This window comes from Canis lupus, chromosome 13, assembly GCF_003254725.2.
Source record: "Canis lupus dingo isolate Sandy chromosome 13, ASM325472v2, whole genome shotgun sequence".
Classification (NCBI taxonomy): domain Eukaryota; kingdom Metazoa; phylum Chordata; class Mammalia; order Carnivora; family Canidae; genus Canis; species Canis lupus.
In genome coordinates, this window is record NC_064255.1 from 3,416,875 (window position 1) to 3,438,345 (window position 21,471).

Here is a 21,471-nt window from a genome sequence, read left to right on the forward strand (position 1 = left end):
GCAGAAATATTTAACCTAGAAAATAGGGGTCTCTCATAATCTTGTAAGTAGACCATTTCCAGAGGTGAACTTTGAGGCATTTTTACACCTAGCCTTTCAAAGACTATGAAATTAAAGAGCTAAGAAAATAGATAGGCCTAGTGAAGAGTTTCTGGTGATGAAGTGCACAAAGCATTGGTTATTGGATCATCACTATCAGCCATCCTGTAGTATAGCAGAAATACATATTTCTGAATCAACATATTGAACAAAAAAGACTCTGGTCTTTTTTGACCACAGTGGTCAAACCTGTTGACCAACGGTGGTTCTTACCTTCTTACCTGTTGTTTATTTTAAGTAATTGATACATTCTTCAAAGTTGGGAAAATCAGTGCTTTTATTTTGTAAATTAAGTACTATTTTAAAAATATTAGGGAAATTGTGTAGAGCAGAGATTTGCAAACTTTTTCTACAATGGGTTAGATAGTGACTGTTTTAGATTTGACACACTATGCGTCACAACTACTAAACCCTGCTGTTGTAGTGTGAAAGTAGCTGTAGACAAGATCTAAATGAATGAACATAGCTGGGACGCCTGAGTGGCTTAGCGGTTGAGCGTCTGCCTTTGGCTCGGGGCGTGAACCTGGAGTTCCAGGATCGAGTCTCCCATCCGGCTCCCTGCATGGAGCCTGCTTTTCCTCCCTCTGCCTATGTCTGCCTCTCTCGCTGTGTCTCTTGTGAATAAATAAATAAAATCTAAAAAAAAAAAAAAAGAATGAACATAGCTTTATTCCAATAAAACTTCATTTACAATAATAGGCAGGGAGCTGGATTTGACGAGTGGTCCATTATTGACAAACTCCTGATTTGGAGCAGTAGTGATCCTTTAATGAGTTCTTTTGCAGTCTTAAAATAGAAAACGAAATAAAAAAGCAACAGTCACTGTTATGGAACTAGATTCTCAACAGTGAGGGTCTGAGTTTTAGATTTTCACGTTTTGAAATGTTTTAAAGTGGGATATAGCTATTTGCGACATCTTAGTTATGCAAAAAAGACGGTTAAGTACAGGTATGAATTGAACAAAAGCTTTCACACATTTGGCTTGTTGCTAGGATGAAAGTGGCAAATTCTATCAATTCTTAAGCCTCAGGCATTACTGATTGCCACCCAAGACCTAACAGGTTCTCCTGGCATAGCCTTGCATAATTGGACAGGCACCTCGTGGACTTTCTCCCCTTCTAAACCATCATGTTTATGAGCTACTATTAGAAATGTTGTATACATTGTATTGGCAGTGACCTTTGGTCAGGTTGCATCTCTTTTGCCATATGGTTGCTGTGTTTTGTCTCTGAAATAGAGTAAGTATTGGTTAATATTTATACAAAATACTGTAAATGTGAAATTGATTAGGAAGGCAGAAATGTCCAAGTGAGTGACTCTGACCACTGTTTTCTGTTCACAGCGGCACATTTCAGTACACTCTGGAAGCCACCAAATCTTTGCGTCAGAAGCAGGGGGAGGGCCCCATGACCTACCTCAACAAAGGACAGTTCTATGCCATAACGCTCAGTGAGACTGGAGACAACAAATGCTTCCGACACCCAATCAGCAAAGTCCGGGTATGAGCCTCATTTCTCAAATAAAGCACAGAGGGATCAGATGAAGGGAATTGCTATCTAACAGTCTTGTGGAAGGGCGTGGAAAAAATTCCAAAATAAATAATTCTAGAACAAATGTCAGAGAGCTGGAGCAGGAGAACTTACTGGCTTCCAGTTTATCATTTTAATCAGTAACCAATAAATGCCAGGGAAGGGACATGGTTGGGGCATGCTTTCTGACTGTATCCAAGGTATTTTCCCAGCTTCCTTCATTGCCTTTGTGCTACCCAGTTGTTCTTGTTTTCAATCAATTGATCTTAATTTTTCAAGCAAGTGGCTGTACATCCGACCTTATTTGTGGGCAGAAAAAGAGCTGCTGCTGTTTCCAGTATGGGGGGATGTAATTTATTGTGTCCTTTGCAACTTGGTTAAAGTTAAGCCTTCTGGAGCCCAGTGCTTGCTTACTCAGGAGTAAAGTGAGGCATGATATGATCCCGACCAGGAGTGACTTGGTGGAATTTTCACCTTCGTAAGTATTAGACCTGTTTGTGGGAAATGGAACCGTGCTGGAAGTTTACCAGCTCTGGCATTCTTCTGCTGCCAAGAAAGGGGGGGGAACTGGTAACCCTTCTCTACTGAAAAGGAAAATCATAGCAGAGCTCTCTGAAAGGAGGTTGAAGGGCTTTCCTGCCCTATTGTAAAATGATTTATTTTACATGCACTGTGCATAGTGCCCACCCTATCTTATTTTGTCCGTAGCTACTGCCTCCTAAGCACTTCAGCACACTGAAAAGAATGCCATGCTGTGCCTAGAGCATAGTGTGTTTGCCCCCATCCTAGAATCCCCTGCAAAGATAGCAAGTAAAGTAGAAGAGAAAGAAGAGTATTTGGTCACTTGCTGGGCAGCTTGTCAGTTACTAGCTTTAGGTACAAATTTCAGTGGTGATCTCTGAGACAGCTAGATTTTCTGGCTTTGTTTTAATGAGAAAGAGAAGGAAGTATTGCCACTCATTTCTCAATCCTAAAGTTCTTCCTCCCTCCAAGCCTGTCCCTGTCCCAGTCCCAGATCAGAGCTGTAGGAGGCAGGGCAGTTGAGAGTGAGAAGATGTGGAGCTCATGTCCCACCCAAGGCTGAGCCCATTGCAAGTGGAAAGGTGCCTGGTTTGTTATGTTCCTGCCAGGGGAATTGGAGTGTTCCTACCCTCTGGTCAAGGCAGAGGGATGCCATCCTCCTCCTCCTTATCTTCATAATGGTGGAGGGATATAGTAATAATAACCAAAATAGTAATAACAGGAGCAGCCCAGGTGGCTCAGTGGTTTAGTGCCGCCTTCAGCCCAGGGCATGATCTTGGAGACCTAGGATCAAGTCCCACGTTGGGCTCCCTGCATGGAGCTTGCTTCTTCCTCTGCTTGTATCTCTGTCTCTCTCTCTCTCTCTGTGTCTCTTGTGAATAAATAAATAACATCTTAAAAAAATAGTAATAACAACAATAATGGCAGAGAGGTGCTGTAATTAATAATAACAACAATAACAAGAGCCACAAAATAACAACTAATATTTATTGAGTATATCTTCTATATGCCAGGCACTATGTTAAGTGTCATATATATATAGCAATTCATTTGAAACTAACAACAACCCTATGACATAGGCACTATTTTCATAATATTACAGATGAGGAATCTTGGCTTTTTAGAGGCTAGTGACTGGCCAAGGTTACACAGCTAAAATGTGAGGGAATTAGGACACATCCCAGGCAGTCAGATTCTTAGACCTACTCTCTTAACCACTAGGGTACACTGTGTTGAGTCCCATGGAGGGCTAAAAGCCAGAGGCATTTTAGCCTGGGATTCACCTCTGGATATATATGCTAGATTTCACACTCCACAGCTTCCCATGTAGATGCCAGGTAAAAAGACTCTGGATAAACTTACTTTTCACAAAACAATCTTGTACATTACAAGCAAGCATATAAATCACAAACACCCTCTTTAACAACACCATTATCATTACCATGAAAAGATGATGGACGGTTCACATTCTAATGCCATGACAGGAGTTTTAAGTACAGAAACTTTTCCAAGAATTTTGCTTCATTGAAATCATGTAAATAATTTAATATGGAAGTTTTCTTTCCATCTGTTTTATTTTGGCTAAATCGAGCCCTCCTTTCTCAAGGACTTCAATCTAACACCCTTGGTGAGTTAGAATGGTGCCTCTCAGAGGGGATCTTTCTTATGCCTCAGCCCTAGGAGAGTAAGTAAGCACCCTGGAGAAAGAGGGATTCACTTGGAACTTACCTGCATTACTTTGGAGAACTGTATTTCATTCTGAGTTGAAGCATGTATGCTTGCTTGGTAATAGCATTTTCAAGCTGACATTCGCTTTATCAGTGAAGACAAATTTCCAGATCAAGAATATGCCATTACTTGGGCTAATAATATAGTTATTTGCTAAGGAAAGAAAATATTACCTGTTATTTTTATTTTGGAACAGAAAGACATAATAAACACTAAGAGGCCACACAGTGAACTTACATAAACAGTAGACTTGCCCCTTATGTGTGGGGAATACATTCTAGGACCTCCAAATGGATGCCTGAAACCATGGATATACTGAGCCATATATATGCTATGGTGTTTCCTCTAAATACATACCTATGATAAAGTTTAACTTATAAATTAGCACAGTAAGAGATTAACAACAACAGATAATAAAATAGAACAGTTATAACAATACACTGTCATAAAAGTTATGTGAATGTGGTATCTTGGTCTCTGAATATCTTATTGTACCGTACTCACTCTTCTCATGATGATGCGAGATGATAAAATACCTATGTGATAAGATGAAGTGAGTTGAATGACGTGGGCATTGTGACTGTAATGTTAGGCTACTACTGACCTTTGGATGATATATCAGAAGGCATGCATCTGCTTCTAGATTATGGTTGACCAAATGTGGGTAACTGAAACCATGGGGAAGGGGAACGACTGTAAATGGCAAAGTTTGAGGAGGTGGGAGAGAGAAGAATGAAGAGCTTGTAGCTCATATTCCACCAGCACAGCCAGTGGTTCCCCTTGTCATTTCTTTGTACCTTACCTTTGAGGTTCATGCCGCTAGTGTATTTGAATAATATGGATACATATTTCTAAACTAGTTTTCCTAACATCTGGTCTCTAATCCAACAAATATTCACACATACTTTGGGAATGAGCCAGATTTTGAAAGAACAGTACAATTGCAAGCATGTATTTGGTATCTATTATTTGCCAGGCTCCAGGCCACTGTCCTTGTCCTCTTTGAGTTTGAAGTCAAGGGGAACACATTGTCATCGACTGAACAATTGTAAATAATTAAGTAAATGACTACAAGTGTGCAAAATGCTACAAAGGAGAAGTTATTAAGGAATGAGAGTCAATGAAATATTCTGGAATAGTAGGAAAATGTCTAAGGAATATTTTGGTTATGGAGTAAGAAGGAGAGAGGCAGTATCCCTGATACTGTAGTTAAGGGGATTTTTGGGAGTATGTGTTGATAACTTCTCCATCTCATAAGTGATAAGTGTGTATTTAGTTTAATGAGGGTTTTTATAATTTAGAACCAAAAGGGGTTTTGGATTCTTATTTCTACAAGATATAATTAGTTTCTCAAGCAAGTACATCCAAATTGTGTTGAAATAAATAAATAGTTGGCCTTACCTCTTTTGGTCTGTGAAATATCTGTAGTTTGGATCTGTGTTCCTCGGTATGAACTCATCTTGTGGTATTTCTCTCATTACTTTAGTATTTCTCTTAGTACTCCAGTATTCCAGCCCGAGGCACTTAATTAGTCTAGAAACAGATGCTTGCTTCTTTACAAATGGTGCCAAATTCTACATTTAAGAATACAGTATTTCAGAAATGTGTTTGTTTTCAGTACAAAAAAGATTTTTTTGGTATTCCTGTTCACCTCACATGGACGTGCTGTTAATTGGTGAATTTGGTTATGATTCATGGTAAAAATGATATGGAGGGCGCCTGGATGGCTTAGTTGGTCGTGAGTTTAAGCCCTGTGTGGAGCCAACTTTAAAAAAAATGATGTAGGATTCTTTTTCCTGTGTACTGTTCTCATTCCCCAGGCATTTTTTAAGGAGGCCCAGTTTTAAACAACTGAGCTTGTCTGGGCTTTTGTCAAGCAAGAGAAGCAACATTATAGAAACACAGCTCTGCCAGAAGCGGAGGCTGTGAACAGAAAGTAAGATGCATGGCTCTCCCCTCTGCAGAGCGTGGTGATGGTGGTCTTCAGTGAAGACAAAAACCGAGATGAGCAGCTGAAATACTGGAAGTACTGGCACTCCCGGCAGCATACGGCAAAGCAGAGGGTCCTTGACATTGGTAAGTTGATCCTGACTTCCCTTTGTGGTCTTCCATGAACTGACATGTTGTCATGATGCCAAGGAGAGCCTGGCACACGACTCACAGCGAGGACCCACGTAGCTCTCAGTAAGATGTGCCAGGCACTAGTCTGGACACTTTTCCTTTGTTAGTACATTTAGTACAGGTCAGGCGGAGACATCAGAATCAGGCTAAGCTGAGTACAAAGCCTGGTTTGTTCTATGGAAGTCATCTGTGCCTTGTATAATAGCAGTGACACATTTGGATTTGCAAGGACTCTGTCCGTTTCTAAAACATGTTTCCATGCTCTCCTGTGTTTAGGTCTAATGGCTAGTCGGGCAGACCAGATGAACTCTTATCCCCCTGTGACATGAGTAACCTCAGGGTCATTTGACTCTAAGGTACTTGTCAAGGTATATGACTGGAAAGTGGGTTCTGGTTCCCTGATTCTTTTCTTAGTGTTCCTTCAGCTGCTCATAGTACTAGGTGGTCTGGCAGACAAAACCTTTGAGAGATCTTTTCTAGCAGCAGAAGAGGAATGAATCTGCCAGGTACATTTTCTGGAGTCTCTGTATTCTTCAACACGACTTCTGTGCTCTAGAGACCTGTAGTCCGTTGGGTGGGAGTCAAGTTCAGCCAGGAAGGCAGAGCCCATGCCAAGTGGTCCCATGGAGGGAATTTGTTGCAGAGATTGGGAGGGCTGCAGGCACCATGAGGCAGTCCAGAGATAAGCAACAGCAGGAGTCTGTTGCTATTACTTGCAGGGCTGGAGGATCAAAGAGAGGAGGTTGTGGGTGTTGGGGGAGCCACCCAGTAAGAGCTCCAGCCATAGTGGAGGCTGCCTCAGCAGGAGCTGGGACCACAGACGGAGCAGCTTTGCAAGAGGAGGAAGAAGCACAGAGGAGTCACTGCCAGACACACCTCTCAAAGAATGCCAAGAGGGAGGAGAAGGAATGCCCAGTCTTTTCCCTGTCTTGTACTCTCCCACCAGTGCTTTCCAGGAGCCAAATTTTCCCTGAAGCCATTGGGTACGTGATTGTAGCAAATGCAGTTTGTAGGAATCAACCTCTGGGATACAGAATAAAACTGAGGAAGTCAGGGATTGAATCTTAAAGTTTCTAGAGATTATTAAAAATGAAGACAGTAAAATATTTGTTTCTAAGTAATTTTAGTATTTTTTATGCTATTTTTGTAAGAAGTAAGTAAATTCTTATCTATGGGCTTTCTTACCTCCTTTTGCAGACCAAGAGGCTGCAATCCCAGTGAGCGTAGGCAAAGCAAAGGTTTCCATTGTGTGGGGTATCAGAAGGTATTATTGAGTCATTGCTTTAGTTTCTTACACACTGCAGTGATGGATTTTTTTAGACCTTCCATCTCACCTTTGCCAAAGTCCTTTGACCAGTGGCACAGAGGATAGTGATTAGGTTAAGGTTAGAGACTCACAATAGAACATACTGAAACTAATTGTTGGTTTATCCTACAAAATGGTTACACCCCTACTTACCCCAGTGCATGCCATGTGCACATGTATGTGCACACACACACACACACCTTCTATTAACTAGTCAAACATAATTATCTAATAAACCAGGAAACTGAAGCCGAGAGAGACCCACTGACCAAGTGGCTTACCCTTAGATAATTAGTGCAATAGGTAGGATTAGACAATCTTCTTCACCCAGTTCATACACAGAAACCACAAGATTGATTGACTAGGACAAGGGGTTGGGAATACTTGCCTTAACCTGCTTTGTAGCCAATCTACATAGAGCAGAGGAACAATTTTATTTTATTTGAAAAGTTAGCCTTATAATTATTACCTAAGAAAATGAGAGGAGCAATTAAATAGAAATATGGACTAGATCCAAATAAGGCAAATAATAAAAGCATTTTACTGGCTTACCTGTTGGTTCAACTTTGATATTATTACAAGGTTTACTTTTCTTAGACCAGAATGATTTCTCAGCCCTCACAGGACCTCAAATCTTAACTTTCTTATCTCCTCTTACCTGCCTTCGGACTTTTCTCTGTAACTCTTTACACACACATGTGCACACACATGCACACACATGATTTATCTTTGAGATTGAGCTCTGTGACTCCTTCCGCTACCTGCTCTGAACCTGAACCTGAAGGGTATTAAATCAGTCCCTTAGCTTCAAATGGAAAATGGATTTTCTGCCCACAGCTTCAACCTGTCAGCTACTCACGGACGGTGAGGAAATATGCAAAAATCTTATATAATTCATTACTTTACTAGACTTAAAAAAAAAAGTCAAACCATGTGTTCCTCTGGATGGTTAACACCATCTCCAGCATAAAGGAGGAGCTGATGCTGGGATGGTGTGCACATCTGTGTGTGGCGCAGTGTCAGCAGGTAGCTCTGGAGGGCAGTGCTGAGAACATTTATGAAGGGCCTTACCTTGCTTCCACTAGGGGTTTAGCAATGCCTGCTGAGGGAGAAGGGAGGCTGACTGGTGCATGTACCATGTAGTTATCATTGTGGATCAAGAACCTTCTAGTAGCCTCAAGAAAAAAAGGAAGACTCCAACATTTTAACCTCTGTGAAACTGGAGGTTGCAATTGGGGCTCCCAGGTTGCAGGTTCCAAATCTCCACCAGTCACTGTGGTCACCCAGTTCAACTGGGCCGTCTAGGTAGTGATCTTGAAACTGGAGTTAGAAACCAAGATAGGGCCCCTTTCGCTGAAGCAGAGATTCCTAGCCCGTGGTCTTGGGAGTCTGTGGGTGGACTTGAGGGAACCTCAAGCTCCTCGGGTTATGCACAACACAGTTTTGTGTGTAGAGGTGTGCTTATTCTTTCTTCTCATTTTTCAGGGTTCCTGGGCTAACCAGCCCTCCTCCAGCTCTCTGTCTCTCTACCTCCACTCCAAGCAAAGCCCAAGGAAACTTTCATCTCTTGTATTTTTCCTTATTCCCCATCCCTTTAGCACTTATGCTCAAGGATTGCTCTGTTGTCTATTGTCCCGGCTGTTGTCTGTTGCCTTGATGGCTGGCGAACAGTCTACATCTTTCCTGACATACATTTATCTCACTTGGATTAGAATGGTGTTTGCTCTTCAAGGCTGTTCCTCATCTCCTACAGACTTCTGATCCTCTGATTAGCTCCTCAGTGCTGGTTGCCAGATGGGGAGAGGACGCTCAGTGTCTCTGATGGAGTCCTTCCTGTAGGTCTGTGCAAGGAACAGTGGGGGCCGGAGGGCCTTGGGTGCAGGAAAGGAAGTGGCTCCTCAAAGCACATGGGGCCTTGACTCTTGGGTTCCTTGTATCCTGATTGGAGCTCCCAATGAGGCTGCTCCTACATCACACCAGGCACAGCTCTCCTTGGGCAGATACTCGCACATTACATGGTTTGTTCTCTCACTTTTTGCAGGTCCTTGCTTGTTGTCACCTTATCAAAGAGACCTTCCCTGCCACCTTACCTAAATGGCACACCCTCATCACTCTCCAGCCCCTTTACCTTTGTTATATTGCAGAGCATTTATCTCCACCCTACATTTTACTTGTGTACAGATGTTTCTGTTTCTTATTGTGCCCACCCTCCAACTGGAAGGTAAAGCCCATGAGGCCAGACCCTTGTCTGGGTTAGCGCAGGACTGAGACATAGTGAGCTGTCAGTAAATCTTTTCCTGAATGAAGGAGTGAGTTAGTGAGTGGATGAACAAACGTGTGGATAAAACTCTAATTCCACTCTGGACGGAGTGAACTGGGTCCTCATAATGCTTCCCATGTGTTCCTTGTTTTCTGTGTACCAGGCTCTTTCTAGACGAAATATGTAAGCATTTTATCCTTCGTCCTCAAAACAGCTCATTTTCTTGTTTAAAAAGTGAGCCGGTGAATGGTTAAGAATTTTACCCAAGGTCATGTACCTGGTGACTGGTGTAGGTGGAATGGAAGCCCAAGAGTGTCTGAGTTTGCACTCCTTGTTTTTTATTATACTCCGGTCCTCACTCCACTGTAGTTCATCTTTATATGGCAACATGTAGGTAGTTCTTGGCCCTACCAGGCCCCGATGCCTCGCAGAGTGACTGCAGACATCTGTGACCTGGCCTGGCGCTGATGTCCCCTCCTCTATGCCTTCCTCTCCAGATGTCGAGAACGTTTTGCAGTCTGGGAGAGGGTGGAACTCTTGGCTGCTGCTAGTTCTGACATTTCTGTAAGCCAGTTCAGATATGTGGTTCTTGTACATCAGGCCATAAACTATTTTGTTTGGGGGAGCGGGGAAGGAAACATTAGCAATTAGTTCTTACCTGATAAAAGTAAAACAAATAGACCTTGGCCCTGGTGTGGGTCCTGCTGCTTTTCAAAGCACACAAACAGAGTTCTCCAAGCCTCACAAGTTCTTTCTTGTGAGCTTGTTGAATAACAGCAATTATTCTAGGTCATAAATGAGTTTACATTCTGCAGCCCAAGGAGCATTCCTGTGCCGATTAGACCTCATATCTCCTGTATAGAACCACTTAGAGGGATCCCTGGGTGGCGCAGCGGTTTGGCGCCTGCCTTTGGCCCAGGGCGAGATCCTAGAGATCCGGGATCAAATCCCACATCAGGCTCCCGGTGCATGGAGCCTGCTTCTCCCTCCCCTCTGCCTGTGTCTCTGCCTCTCTCTCTCTCACTGTGTGCCTATCATGAATAAATAAAAATTAAAAAAAAAAAAAAAAAAAGAACCACTTAGATTGTTTCTGTTGTTTGCTCGTCTCTGTGGATGTCCCTCTGTAAGGACGCGGAGTTTGTGCTGGTCCCGTGTTCCCACCAGCTTGCAGAAAGGTATAGGTACTCCATTTTCATTCAGAAAACAGGCCAGACCCTTCATTAGGAACTAGCAATTCAGAGGTAATTAAGACAGAGCCCCTGTCCTCAGCCTGCTCAAGTCTGGAGGCAAGCAGATCAGTGGCTAAGATGTCACGTGTCATATGGTGTCTTAGAGGAGTGCTTCCCTGAAGTGTTTCTGAGACCCCTCCGAAATGACAGTGAGAGCACATGAGGTCAGTGAGGTGGGGGAGGGTGCTGCAAGCCAAGAAACCAGCACAGGCTTATATAGCAATCCAGGCAGAAGAACCAAAACGAGATTGGCCGACTATCTTATAAAGTCTGATGGAATTGTTAGCACAGATGGGGGCAGTGGCAACTGTTGTACGTCTTAGTAAGAGTGTCCCTTGATTGAACTAATACAGGCAGTAAGGTAAGGGAAGTTCTGATTCTTAACCGGCTCACTTTTTAAACAAGAAAATTAGCTGTTTTGTGGACGAAGGATAAAATGCTTACATATTTCGTCTAGAAAGAGCCTGGTACACAGAAAACAAGGAACACATGGGAAGCATTATGAGGACCCAGTTCACTCCGTCCAGAGTGGAATTAGAGTTTTATCCACACGTTTGTTCATCCACTCACTAACTCACTCCTTCATTCAGGAAAAGATTTACTGACAGCTCACTATGTCTCAGTCCTGCGCTAACCCAGACAAGGGTCTGGCCTCATGGGCTTTACCTTCCAGTTGGAGGGTGGGCACAATAAGAAACAGAAACATCTGTACACAAGTAAAATGTAGGGTGGAGATAAATGCTCTGCAATATAACAAAGGTAAAGGGGCTGGAGAGTGATGAGGGTGTGCCATTTAGGTAAGGTGGCAGGGAAGGTCTCTTTGATAAGGTGACAACAAGGTTGAGGAGATGAGGGAGAAGGGTTTGATAGTTGTGGAAAGTCTTGCATTTGGGAAATGCTATCTTAGGGTCTTCACAGAGGAGCATCAGCACAGCTACATTGCGCATGTTGAAGGGGGAGTAAGCTCAGGATGTTTCTCCCTTGGCTGCTTTAACACAATCTTGGCTTCATAAAGTCTTGCTGTGAAGTTTTGTTGGGGAGATATTCAAATATGTGTGTGTCTGTACTTTTTTTTTATAATGAGCGGTAGCATGCATACCTTGTTTTTAGTTAATCCTGTTTTTCTGTTGTTGAATCAGGTGGATTCTAGAGATCCAAGAATAGGTAAGAGAGGGATAAAAATCTTACCTGTGTGTTGTCATTCATCCAAGTGGGTGTATGCCATTTGTACATCAGTCTTCCCAGATTGTTGATAAGGACAGATGGAGGGGAGTTTGCAAAAATAGCAAGCAAATAGGATATTGTAATGAAATGACATTTCTTTGTAATGAGTTGAAGTACATGAATTCAGAGGCTTTGAATAACCATTGAGGGTTTAGCAGCACTGTTGTGGGGTGATATCTGTACTTCAGGGAGGTGATTCCAGGCCAGCATGGAGGATGGCAGAAGGGAGGGAGAGACCAGTAGTGAGAAGACCATTCGTAGCCAGGTGAATGATGGAGTGCAGCCAGAGGAGTGCATTATAAAGGGGCGATGCAAAGTTATCCCAGGAACAAGAGACAAATTCTAGAACTGATAGAGCCTCCGTGATGACTGGCTGTGAGGATAAAGGAGAAGAAAAGGATCACAGATAAAAAGTGTGGCCTTGCTAAGTAAATGGGTGCCTTGCTCCAAGGTAGGGGTGTCAAGAGGAGCGACTGTGGCCAGAAAGTACAAATGGTTGACCCTTTGTCTCTTTGTTCTCCTTCAAGGAGGGAAGGAAAGTTAGAAGAGGTTCAACAACTAAGATTAACTGAATGGAATGTGAGCCAGAAGCTACAATAGATAAATTGAAGCACGTTCACATACAATTTCTCTTTTCCAAACAGAAATAAGATTTACTTTGCCACTTTACAGATGCAGAGGTTCCAAAATAAAGAACTCAGTGGTTTTTTGCATTTTCACAGTGGGTGGTATGGATTGTAATGTAATGACACTAATTCCACAGGCACATCCAAATAAGCCTCATTACTTTATAGTCACATCCAATGAACCATTATTGATAGAAATGGGTAGGAAATATTAGAAAGGGAGACAGAACATGAAGACTCCTAACTCTGGGAAATGAACTAGGGGTGGTAGAAGGGGAGGAGGGTGGGGGGTAGGGGTGAATGGGTGACGGGCACTGAGGGGGACACTTGACGGGATAAGCACTGGGTGTTGTTCTGTATGTTGGCAAATTGAACACCAATAAAAAATAAATTTATTATTAAAAAGAAAGAAAAAAAAAAGAAATTTGCAGTTAATTGTGAAACCAACTATTTGCTCTTCGTTCCTTCTCTGTCTTCAGCTTCGATTTGCAGTAATCTGGCCCTGTAGCAGGATGTGTCAGTTTTGTTGTTGATATTAATCTTGTAGTTTTCCATGGTAATTAGCAGGTAATTATAGTTCATCTTTGGTTATTAGCATGGGATTATTGGATTTTCATCTGTGCCCTCATACAAATCTATTTCGTTAGAGCCCATTTTTAAAATACCAGTTTTATGTTAAGGTAAAGCTTTTCTTGAAAATTTTAGTTCCAACAAACTGGAAACATTTTTTTTTAAAGATTTTATTTATTTGTTCATGAGAGACACAGAGAGAGGCAGAGACAAAGGCAGAGGGAGAAGCAGGTTTCCTGAGAAGGAACCTGATGTGGGACTTGATCCCATGACCCCGGGATTATGACCTGAGCCAAAGGCAGATGCTCAACCACTGAGCCACCTAGGGGTCCCTCTTCAGAGGTGCTTTTAATGAGATTGCAGGTAACCTGATAGTCTCATGTTTTTAGCATTATTTGATTGGCTTAAAAATTACAAAAAAACAAAACAAAACTTGGAGATACATCCTGACAGTTTCATGAGGCTCATCTATGTACTGAACAAAATACAGAGCTGGTATTGTTAGCTATCCATGAGCACTTATTAGAAGCCTCTCTCTTGCTACACTTTTCAACAGAAACAAATTTATGTCTTTGCAATATCCCCAAGTGAGAAATTGTGCAAATCTAAAGTTTTCCTTCTCTGTTTACACAACCTAAAACTTGCCAAGAGAAAGTTTTTACCAAAATTAAATTAAGCTCTTTGAGGTTGGATAAACCAAAATAAGGTGAAGCTAATGTGAAGAAAAGTCTTTGAACAGGTTCCAGGAATGCAGAGCCACCACTAGTTTTTCTGCTTTTGAAAAGACTAGCATTGAAATGAAGGAGCGCTAAATAAATGAGCGACTCGTCATTGTTTGGTGATCCTCTGAGGTATGTCTTGGTATTACCTCCATTTCACAGATAGGGAAACCAGCTTAGAGCAATTAGGCGGCTTTACTTAGGTGGCTGCTGATCATGTTGAACCCTAACCCACAGTTCCCAGATGCTGTGGTCCACATCACAAGGGAAAACAGTAACAGAAGAAGGCACCTGGATGGCTCAGTGGTTGAGTGTCTGCCTTTGGCTCAGGGTGGGACTCCGGGGTCCTGGGATCGAGTCCCACATCGGGCTCCCTGCATGGAGCCTGCTTCTCCCTCTGCCTGTGTCTCTGCCTCTCTCTCTCTCTCTCTCTCTCTCTCTCTGTGCCACTCATGAATAAATAAATAAAATTCTTTAAAAAAAGAAAAAGAAAACAGTAACAGAAGCATCAGCTTCCCTCCTTTGAAGGGCAAATTTGGCTTCTTAAAAAAATATATTTAAGAGAATTGGAATTTTAATTTCAAAATGATATCTAAATCCTCTAATAATTGGTGGGAAATAAGTAAACAGGAATAGAAGCGTGAGTAATTCAAGTAGCAGTTAAAGCAGAAATCACTTGTATAATGAACTAGAATAGCTCATGTGGTTCCCCCACCCTGTGCCCATCACACATGTCACACACTCATCTTCCTATATCTGGTAACCAGTTTGGTGTGTATGATTGGGCAGCCAGGGGCAGCTTGGGAAGTTGCAAAGGGAGATTAATCTACAAGAAATGGCAAGTGTTGATGAGGATGTAAAGAAAAAGGAACCCTCGTGCACTGTGGGTAGGAATGCAAACTGGTGCAGCCCTTGTGGAGAACAGTATGGAAGTGCCTCAGAAAATTAAAATTGAACTATTCTCTGAGCCAGCAATCGCACCACGGAGTATTTACCCAAAGATAGATGAATGGCTAAAGAAGGTGTGTGTGTGTGTGTGTGTGTGTGTGTGTGTGTGTACGTGCACAATGGAGTATTATTTAGCCATAAAAATAATGAAATCTTCCTATTTGCAGCAACATGGATGGATCTAGAGAGTGTAATTTTAAGCAAAATAAGGCAGTGAAAGAAAGATAAATATATGATTTCACTCATATGTGGAATTTAAGAAACAAAACAGAGGAAAAAAGTGAGAAATCAAAAAACAGACTCTTACCTATAGTGAACAAACAGATGGTTCCCAGAGGGGAAGTGGGGGCGGGGGGGGATGGATGAAATAGGTGAGGGAGATTAAAAGTATCGTTATCTTGGTGCGCACTGAGTAATATATGGAATTATTGAATCACTATATTTTACACTTGGAAGTCATACAACACTGTGTGTTAACTACATTGGAATTAAAACTTTTTTAAAATGGAGGTTAATCTTAGGGGAAGTTGAGCAGCTGAACGGGTTGGGTTTGTGGTTCAGATTTATTGGAAGATAATCCATGTGAGGATTTACAGTTTTTGTAATATGTCTGTGTCCTGCACCGTTACCAAGAAGTCATTTCTTTTATTTGAATGTTTTCAGTCCGAAACTCAGAGTACAATTCTTTGTATTTGAAACTGATTTCTGACATTGAAGGCTGGCAGGCACTAGAATGGGTCTTTGAAAGAGACTGGAATATCTTCTCGTAGAATGGCAGTTCTCAGGTCTCTTTCTAGTGATAAAGTACCATCATCTAAGAGTTCAGTTTTCTTTTATAAGTCAGAGTTGGCTTAACTGAGAAGTTACAGTGTCTGGAAATATCATCTGGGGTGGAAAAACTTTGGGGACTGTGGTGCTGGAGGGTAGGAGCCCCATCTGTAGGTCTGAGATGATTATGGTGGATTGGCCACTGTGGGCAGTAACTTGTAATCCTGTGTGCCTATAACTTCTTGCCCCCACCCCTACCTCTAAGAGTGTTAGTATATTAAGTAAGAAGATGAAGAATGAGAAACTAAAATTAAACATGAGTAGTTCATGCAGTATACAAGAGTAAATTATTTACCCAAGCGCTTATCCATACCTTCATTCATTCAGCACACTATCAGAAAGTACCAGGCATGATTTCTCAAGAGACAAAATAATTTGAGTTAAAAATAGACTGAAGTTAAATCTCACTGAATAACATAGACTAATGAGAAGTGCCTCATTTTAAGCCCATCCAAGCTTATTTAAATTCAGTCAGAATTCATAATGCATATATAGATCCTATAAAAGCATATGTGTTTGTGTGTTTACAGATAGGATATGACTTATTCTCAGTTTGAAATCAAGTTTACAAATCAAGACCAGCATTCCTTTAAAAAAGAGTAAAAAATACTAGCATACATGGGCTATAGTCATAGGCTACAGTGAAAATGCTTTCCTACTGTAAGTTTATTGCCATTACAGTTGAAAGCTAGTACATTGGTTTATAAATTCCTTTGCTAGAAACAGAAGGGTGAGTCAGACACAAATAAAATACTGTTTTAGCTCAAGAAAGATTCCCTCTTAGATGATGTCTATGAAGGTAATATAAGCAACTATGAAGAGTAAACAGTATATAGTATTTAATTCTAGTTTTAATACTAGAGTCACACTATATCCATCACATTCTGAGTCACAAAATTATATCTTCATAACTTTAGCCATTATTGTTCTAGATTATGTGTGAAAAGGTGCTCATTTGAAAGGTTGTATGTCACAAAAATCAAAGGGTTCCGGCTTTGTCTGTAGACAGAACTTCTTAGGTTCCAACCCCAGGTTAGCAGCTTAAAAACTAAGTGGTTGTCAGTGAGGGGAGGTGCTTAACACATTTGCCTATTTCCTATTCTACTCAGTAAGGATAATTTAAAAAGCTACTGATCAGAATTGTGTGAGGTAATGTTTGTGAAATATGTATATTTAGCACACACTTGGCTCTCAAAAACTGGTAGCTAATCCTATTGTTTGCTCAGGGGCTGGAACCAAATGATGAAAATACATTTAGAGCCTCTAAAAATCAGCTCAAGTGTCAACACACTTAAGGAAACCCAGGTTACCTCTGACTAGGGGAAAGCACGATAAAGAATATAATAGACTCATTAGAGTTCTTAGGAGTCATCCAGGCTTCAAGAAGCTGCTTCTTTGATTTTGAAAAACAAAAAAATCTCAAAACCTACTTGGACTAGGGTTTATTTATTCTACCTATTTTAAGTCAGAATAAATACTTGTAGAATGACCCTCGAGTGCTTCCTGAATTTGAGCTCATTCTATTTGGTCTTTGCAGGCATAGGGAAGCAGATGTTTGAGGACAAGTGGGTTGGGGGAAGTAGGGACCAGGATTGTTCCCCTCACCCACTAAAGGACTAGCAAGGTCTGTTCTTTAGGTATTGTCTCTCTCTTTTTTAAAGGTTTATTATTTTAGAGAGAGTGTGTGTAAGCACAGGGAGGGGCAAAGGGAAAGGGAGAGAGAAACCCCAGCAGACTCCTTGCTAAGCTCGGAGCTCAACATGGGGCTCGATCCCACGACACCATGATCACAACCCTGAGCTGAAACAGAGTCAGACGTTTCGACTGACTGCACCACCCAGGGGCTCCATATATTGTCTCTGTTTTGTAGATAAGAAAATACAGGCTCAGAGAGCTTCCATAACTCACTCAAGGTCACAGGGCTTGTTGAGAGGAGAATAGAAATTAAGTTCTGGTCTGTGTGTCTCCACCCCCAGTGTCCTTTCTTCCTATGCTTTGGGTACCACCCTATAAATTGATCCCTTGTATGTCCCACCCTATAAATTGATCCCTTGTATGTCCCAACCCCAAATATAAACTTCCTCAAATCTTTGGTTTCTTTCTTTTCTTTCTTTTTTCCTTTTCTTTCTTCTTTCTTTCTTTCTTTCTTTCTTTCTTTCTTTCTTTCTTTCTTTCTTTCTTTCTTTCTTTCTTTCTTTCTTTCTTTCTTCTTTCTTTCTTTCTTCTTTCTTTCCCAAAACAACATCTTCTTAGGCTGTGGTGTAACTTACTGAATTGGCAATCGTGCCCTGAGCCATTTTCAGCATTCCAGGCTCATTATTTCACTAGTCCAGACAGAATCTATACATTTCGGAAGAGCAACAATTTTTATATTAATTATACCATTCCTTTTAATCTCCAACAATATATACAAAAAATAATTAAAAGGGATAGTTGTAATTTACCAAGCACGTGAAGCTTAATTAAGGTGAAGGAATTAAGAGTTCCTTTGACGGCATTCCAGAATCACACTTACATACACAGTTTGAAGAAAATTCAACCTACAAAAGTCTGAGTCAAAAAACCTATTAACAGACCACCGATTATATACACAAAATAAAAGAATAAGACAGCAGAAGGATTCACCATCATATTTTCCATAACAATTAAAATAAAATTGAATCTCATAATTTCTCTGCAGAATGTAACTTGCCAAAAACATACATGAAAAGCACTGCTTATTCACCCACGCACAGCGGCCCTTCAGTGAGACATTGTAGTTTGTCACCTTTCTTCCTCAAACCTCTTGTTTTCTCAGAAGGACTAACTTTGGAACTTGTCTTTCAATCTTCCTGGTACCCCTCAGGATATAGAGATGCTTTCCTTGTACCCAATCCTGCCCTGCTTTGTCAAGGAATTTACGATGGGCCCAAAATGTATAGTCTCTGCCTCATGGAACTTCCTCAAGTGTTTCTCTACCAGCTAGTTACCATGTAGGATGTGCTATGTTTTTTCTCTACAAGATATTAATATCTGGTGACAATTTAGTATTTAATTTGTGAGATAAATATAGGCAATGATTAATAGTATGATTTTTAGCATCAGACAGACCCAGATTCAAGTCCCAAGTTGGCCAGCCATCTGATTTTCTACAAGCCACTTAACTTCTCTGTGGGTGGAGGATGCTAACACCTACCTCACAGGTTGTGAGGATTAGATGGGGTAATGTTGATAAAAGACTACACAGGCTTGGCACTCGGCAAGCTCTTGGTTTATGGCACTTATTATTATCCAAAGAACATTTGCATTTTAATGTCACGAGATGACAGTATCCTTACCAAAGGAATGGATGTTTCAGGATGGGACTCCCAGGCAAGAGAGCAAGCAGACATTTTGGAGCAGGTGGTACTCCGAGCTCACCATATAGGTAACTGCCTGGTTTTCCTATATGTGTAGTTTGTGTCCACCCGAGGGGAAATCTTTGAAGAAAAAGAACAATCTATTACACGGATTTCATCGATAATCAATAGAGAACTTTAGTGACAGATGTCTCTTTCTCTAAGAATGTATGTGGGCTGAATCAGATACACCCATAGTTTCAGTCATTTCACTCTGCCATAGAACAGTGCTACTCAAAGTGTAGACCCCAGACCAGCAGCATTAGCCCCATCTGGGAGGTCATTAGAATGGCACATTCTTTGCCACATCCCAGACCTACTGAATCATAATTTCTGGTAGTGAGCCCAGACATCTACATTTTACCAAAGCCCTCTAAGTGGTTCTGATGCACCCCAGGATTTGAGAAGCACTGTTATAGAACATCCACACAAGCCTATAAGCTTTGGAATCCAGAAATACTCATTCTCCATCTCTGGGGATTGTCCTAACAGGCCCTAGAGAATATATATGGCTTTGCATTCCCATCCACTTCACTCTGACATTCCAAGACACACACACTGCTAGAGAGGACCCTGAAAAGTTTGACTCTCACCAGCTACATGACATTAACAATGAAATAAACTTCATTCCTATTTCATTAGATAGACTCTCACTTCTTCTTTCATGGTTCCGTTCTTTTTGACGCTTCAGGTCAGTTGTATACTTTATGGTTGTTCTTTTGTGTGTAAAGTATTAAGATTAATAAGAACTACCTTTAAAACTCAGATTAAAAAAATAATAAAATAAAACTCAGATTAGGGACACCTGGGTGGCTCACTGGTTGAGCTTCTGCCTTTGACTCAAGTCGTGATCCTGGGGTGCTGTAGGGAGCCTACTTCTCCCTCTATGTCTCTGCCTCTTTCTCTGTTTCTCTCACGAATAAATAAATAAAATCTTAAGAAAAATTAAGAAATAAAACTCAGATTAAATTGGCATATATTTTTTTAGAAACCTATTTCAGCTAATTATAATTTTGTTCCATCATGCTGGTTTTTGGAAACATCTAAGCCATTTTCCCACTTATATCCTCATTCTCACTAAGTAGATGTTAGTATTCTATAGATATTTACACACCAGGGTAAAATACATGTAGCTTTTATGTTGCCTTGTCATCTTTTAGGGAAAAAAAAGTCCGTTCAAAATGTAATATGTTCACAATTAAGTGCTTTATAATTTTTTTTGAGGGGGGTGATTACTTTTTAACTATGATGGCTATCATACAGGAATAAGCCGTGCACTCAAATCACCTGACTTCTGGTCATAGGAGAGAATCCCAGGTGCAGGAGGTTGAATGGTGACTTTCAGAATGATTTGTCCATGTCCTAACTCCCAGAATCTAGAAATAGGACCTTATTTGGGAAAAAGGTTTTTACAGAGGTAATTAAGGTTCTCTAGATGAAATCATCCTGGCTTAGAGTGAACCCTAAATCCGATGACAAATCCTGAGAAGAGAAGAGAAGAGAAGAGAAGAGGGGAACAGACACAGAGACACAGAAGAGAACATGATGTGAAGACGGAGGCAGAGATTAGAGGGATAGGTCTGTAGGTCAAGGGACACTAAGGATTGCCAGCAACTGCCAGAAGCTAGGAGTGAGGCATGGAGCCTCTTAACTCTTAGGGTCTCCAGAACGAACCAACACTGCCAACACCTTGATTTGGAATGTCTGGCCTCCAGAACTGTGAGAGAATACAATTCTGCTGTTTTAAACTACCAAGTACGTAGTATTTTGTTATGACAGCCCTAGGAAACTAAGCTTATTACACCAGCTCAACACCGTGCCTTTTACTAGTTGAGCAGCTATCAACATTTATAAAATTTGGGTTTGAGAAACTTTCTTGAGTAAAGAAGGAAGGCTTAACAATAGGCAGCTGAGTTTCTGTTTCTATACCGTGAGTCATAAGCCTTTAAGCAAACAACATTAACACAGTTTTCAGAAATGGGAGATGTATCTATCGGCATTTTATTCATTAGACAAAAAAGTACGTGGACAAAACAACATCAATATTCATAAGCTGTTTGGTCTTAGAAAATTTTCATAGTCACAAATGATAGAGCTATTTTACCATCTGTAGGAATGTGTTAGAGACTAAAGATGAGCAGATACTTCTTGTATTGCATAAGGTTAAGGAAGAAGGCGTGGGGCACCTGAGTGGCTTAGTCAGTCAAGTGTCTACCTTCCCCTCAGGTCATGATCCCCAGGTCATGGGATCTAGCCCCATGTCAGGCTCTCTGCTCAGCAGGGAGCCTGTTTCTCCCTCTCCCTGTATTTCTGCTCCCTGTGCCCCCACCCCAATGCTTGTACTCTCCTCTTAAAAAAATCTTAAAAACAAAAACAAAAAACAAC

The 21,471-nt window shown here is 41.2% G+C and overlaps 1 protein-coding gene across 5 annotated transcripts in view; it reads left to right on the forward strand.

Moving 5' to 3' along the window:
- The window catches only part of GRHL2 (grainyhead like transcription factor 2), a 157,599-nt gene that overhangs the window by 71,000 nt on the left and 65,128 nt on the right, over positions 1-21,471 (forward strand). For all 5 annotated transcript variants that reach the window (XM_049093288.1, XM_049093286.1, XM_049093287.1 and 2 more), the window contains exons 6-7: positions 1,442-1,598; positions 5,843-5,954. In XM_049093288.1, the coding sequence (XP_048949245.1) occupies positions 1,442-1,598; positions 5,843-5,954 (269 nt within the window). The remainder of the gene's footprint in view (positions 1-1,441; positions 1,599-5,842; positions 5,955-21,471) is intronic.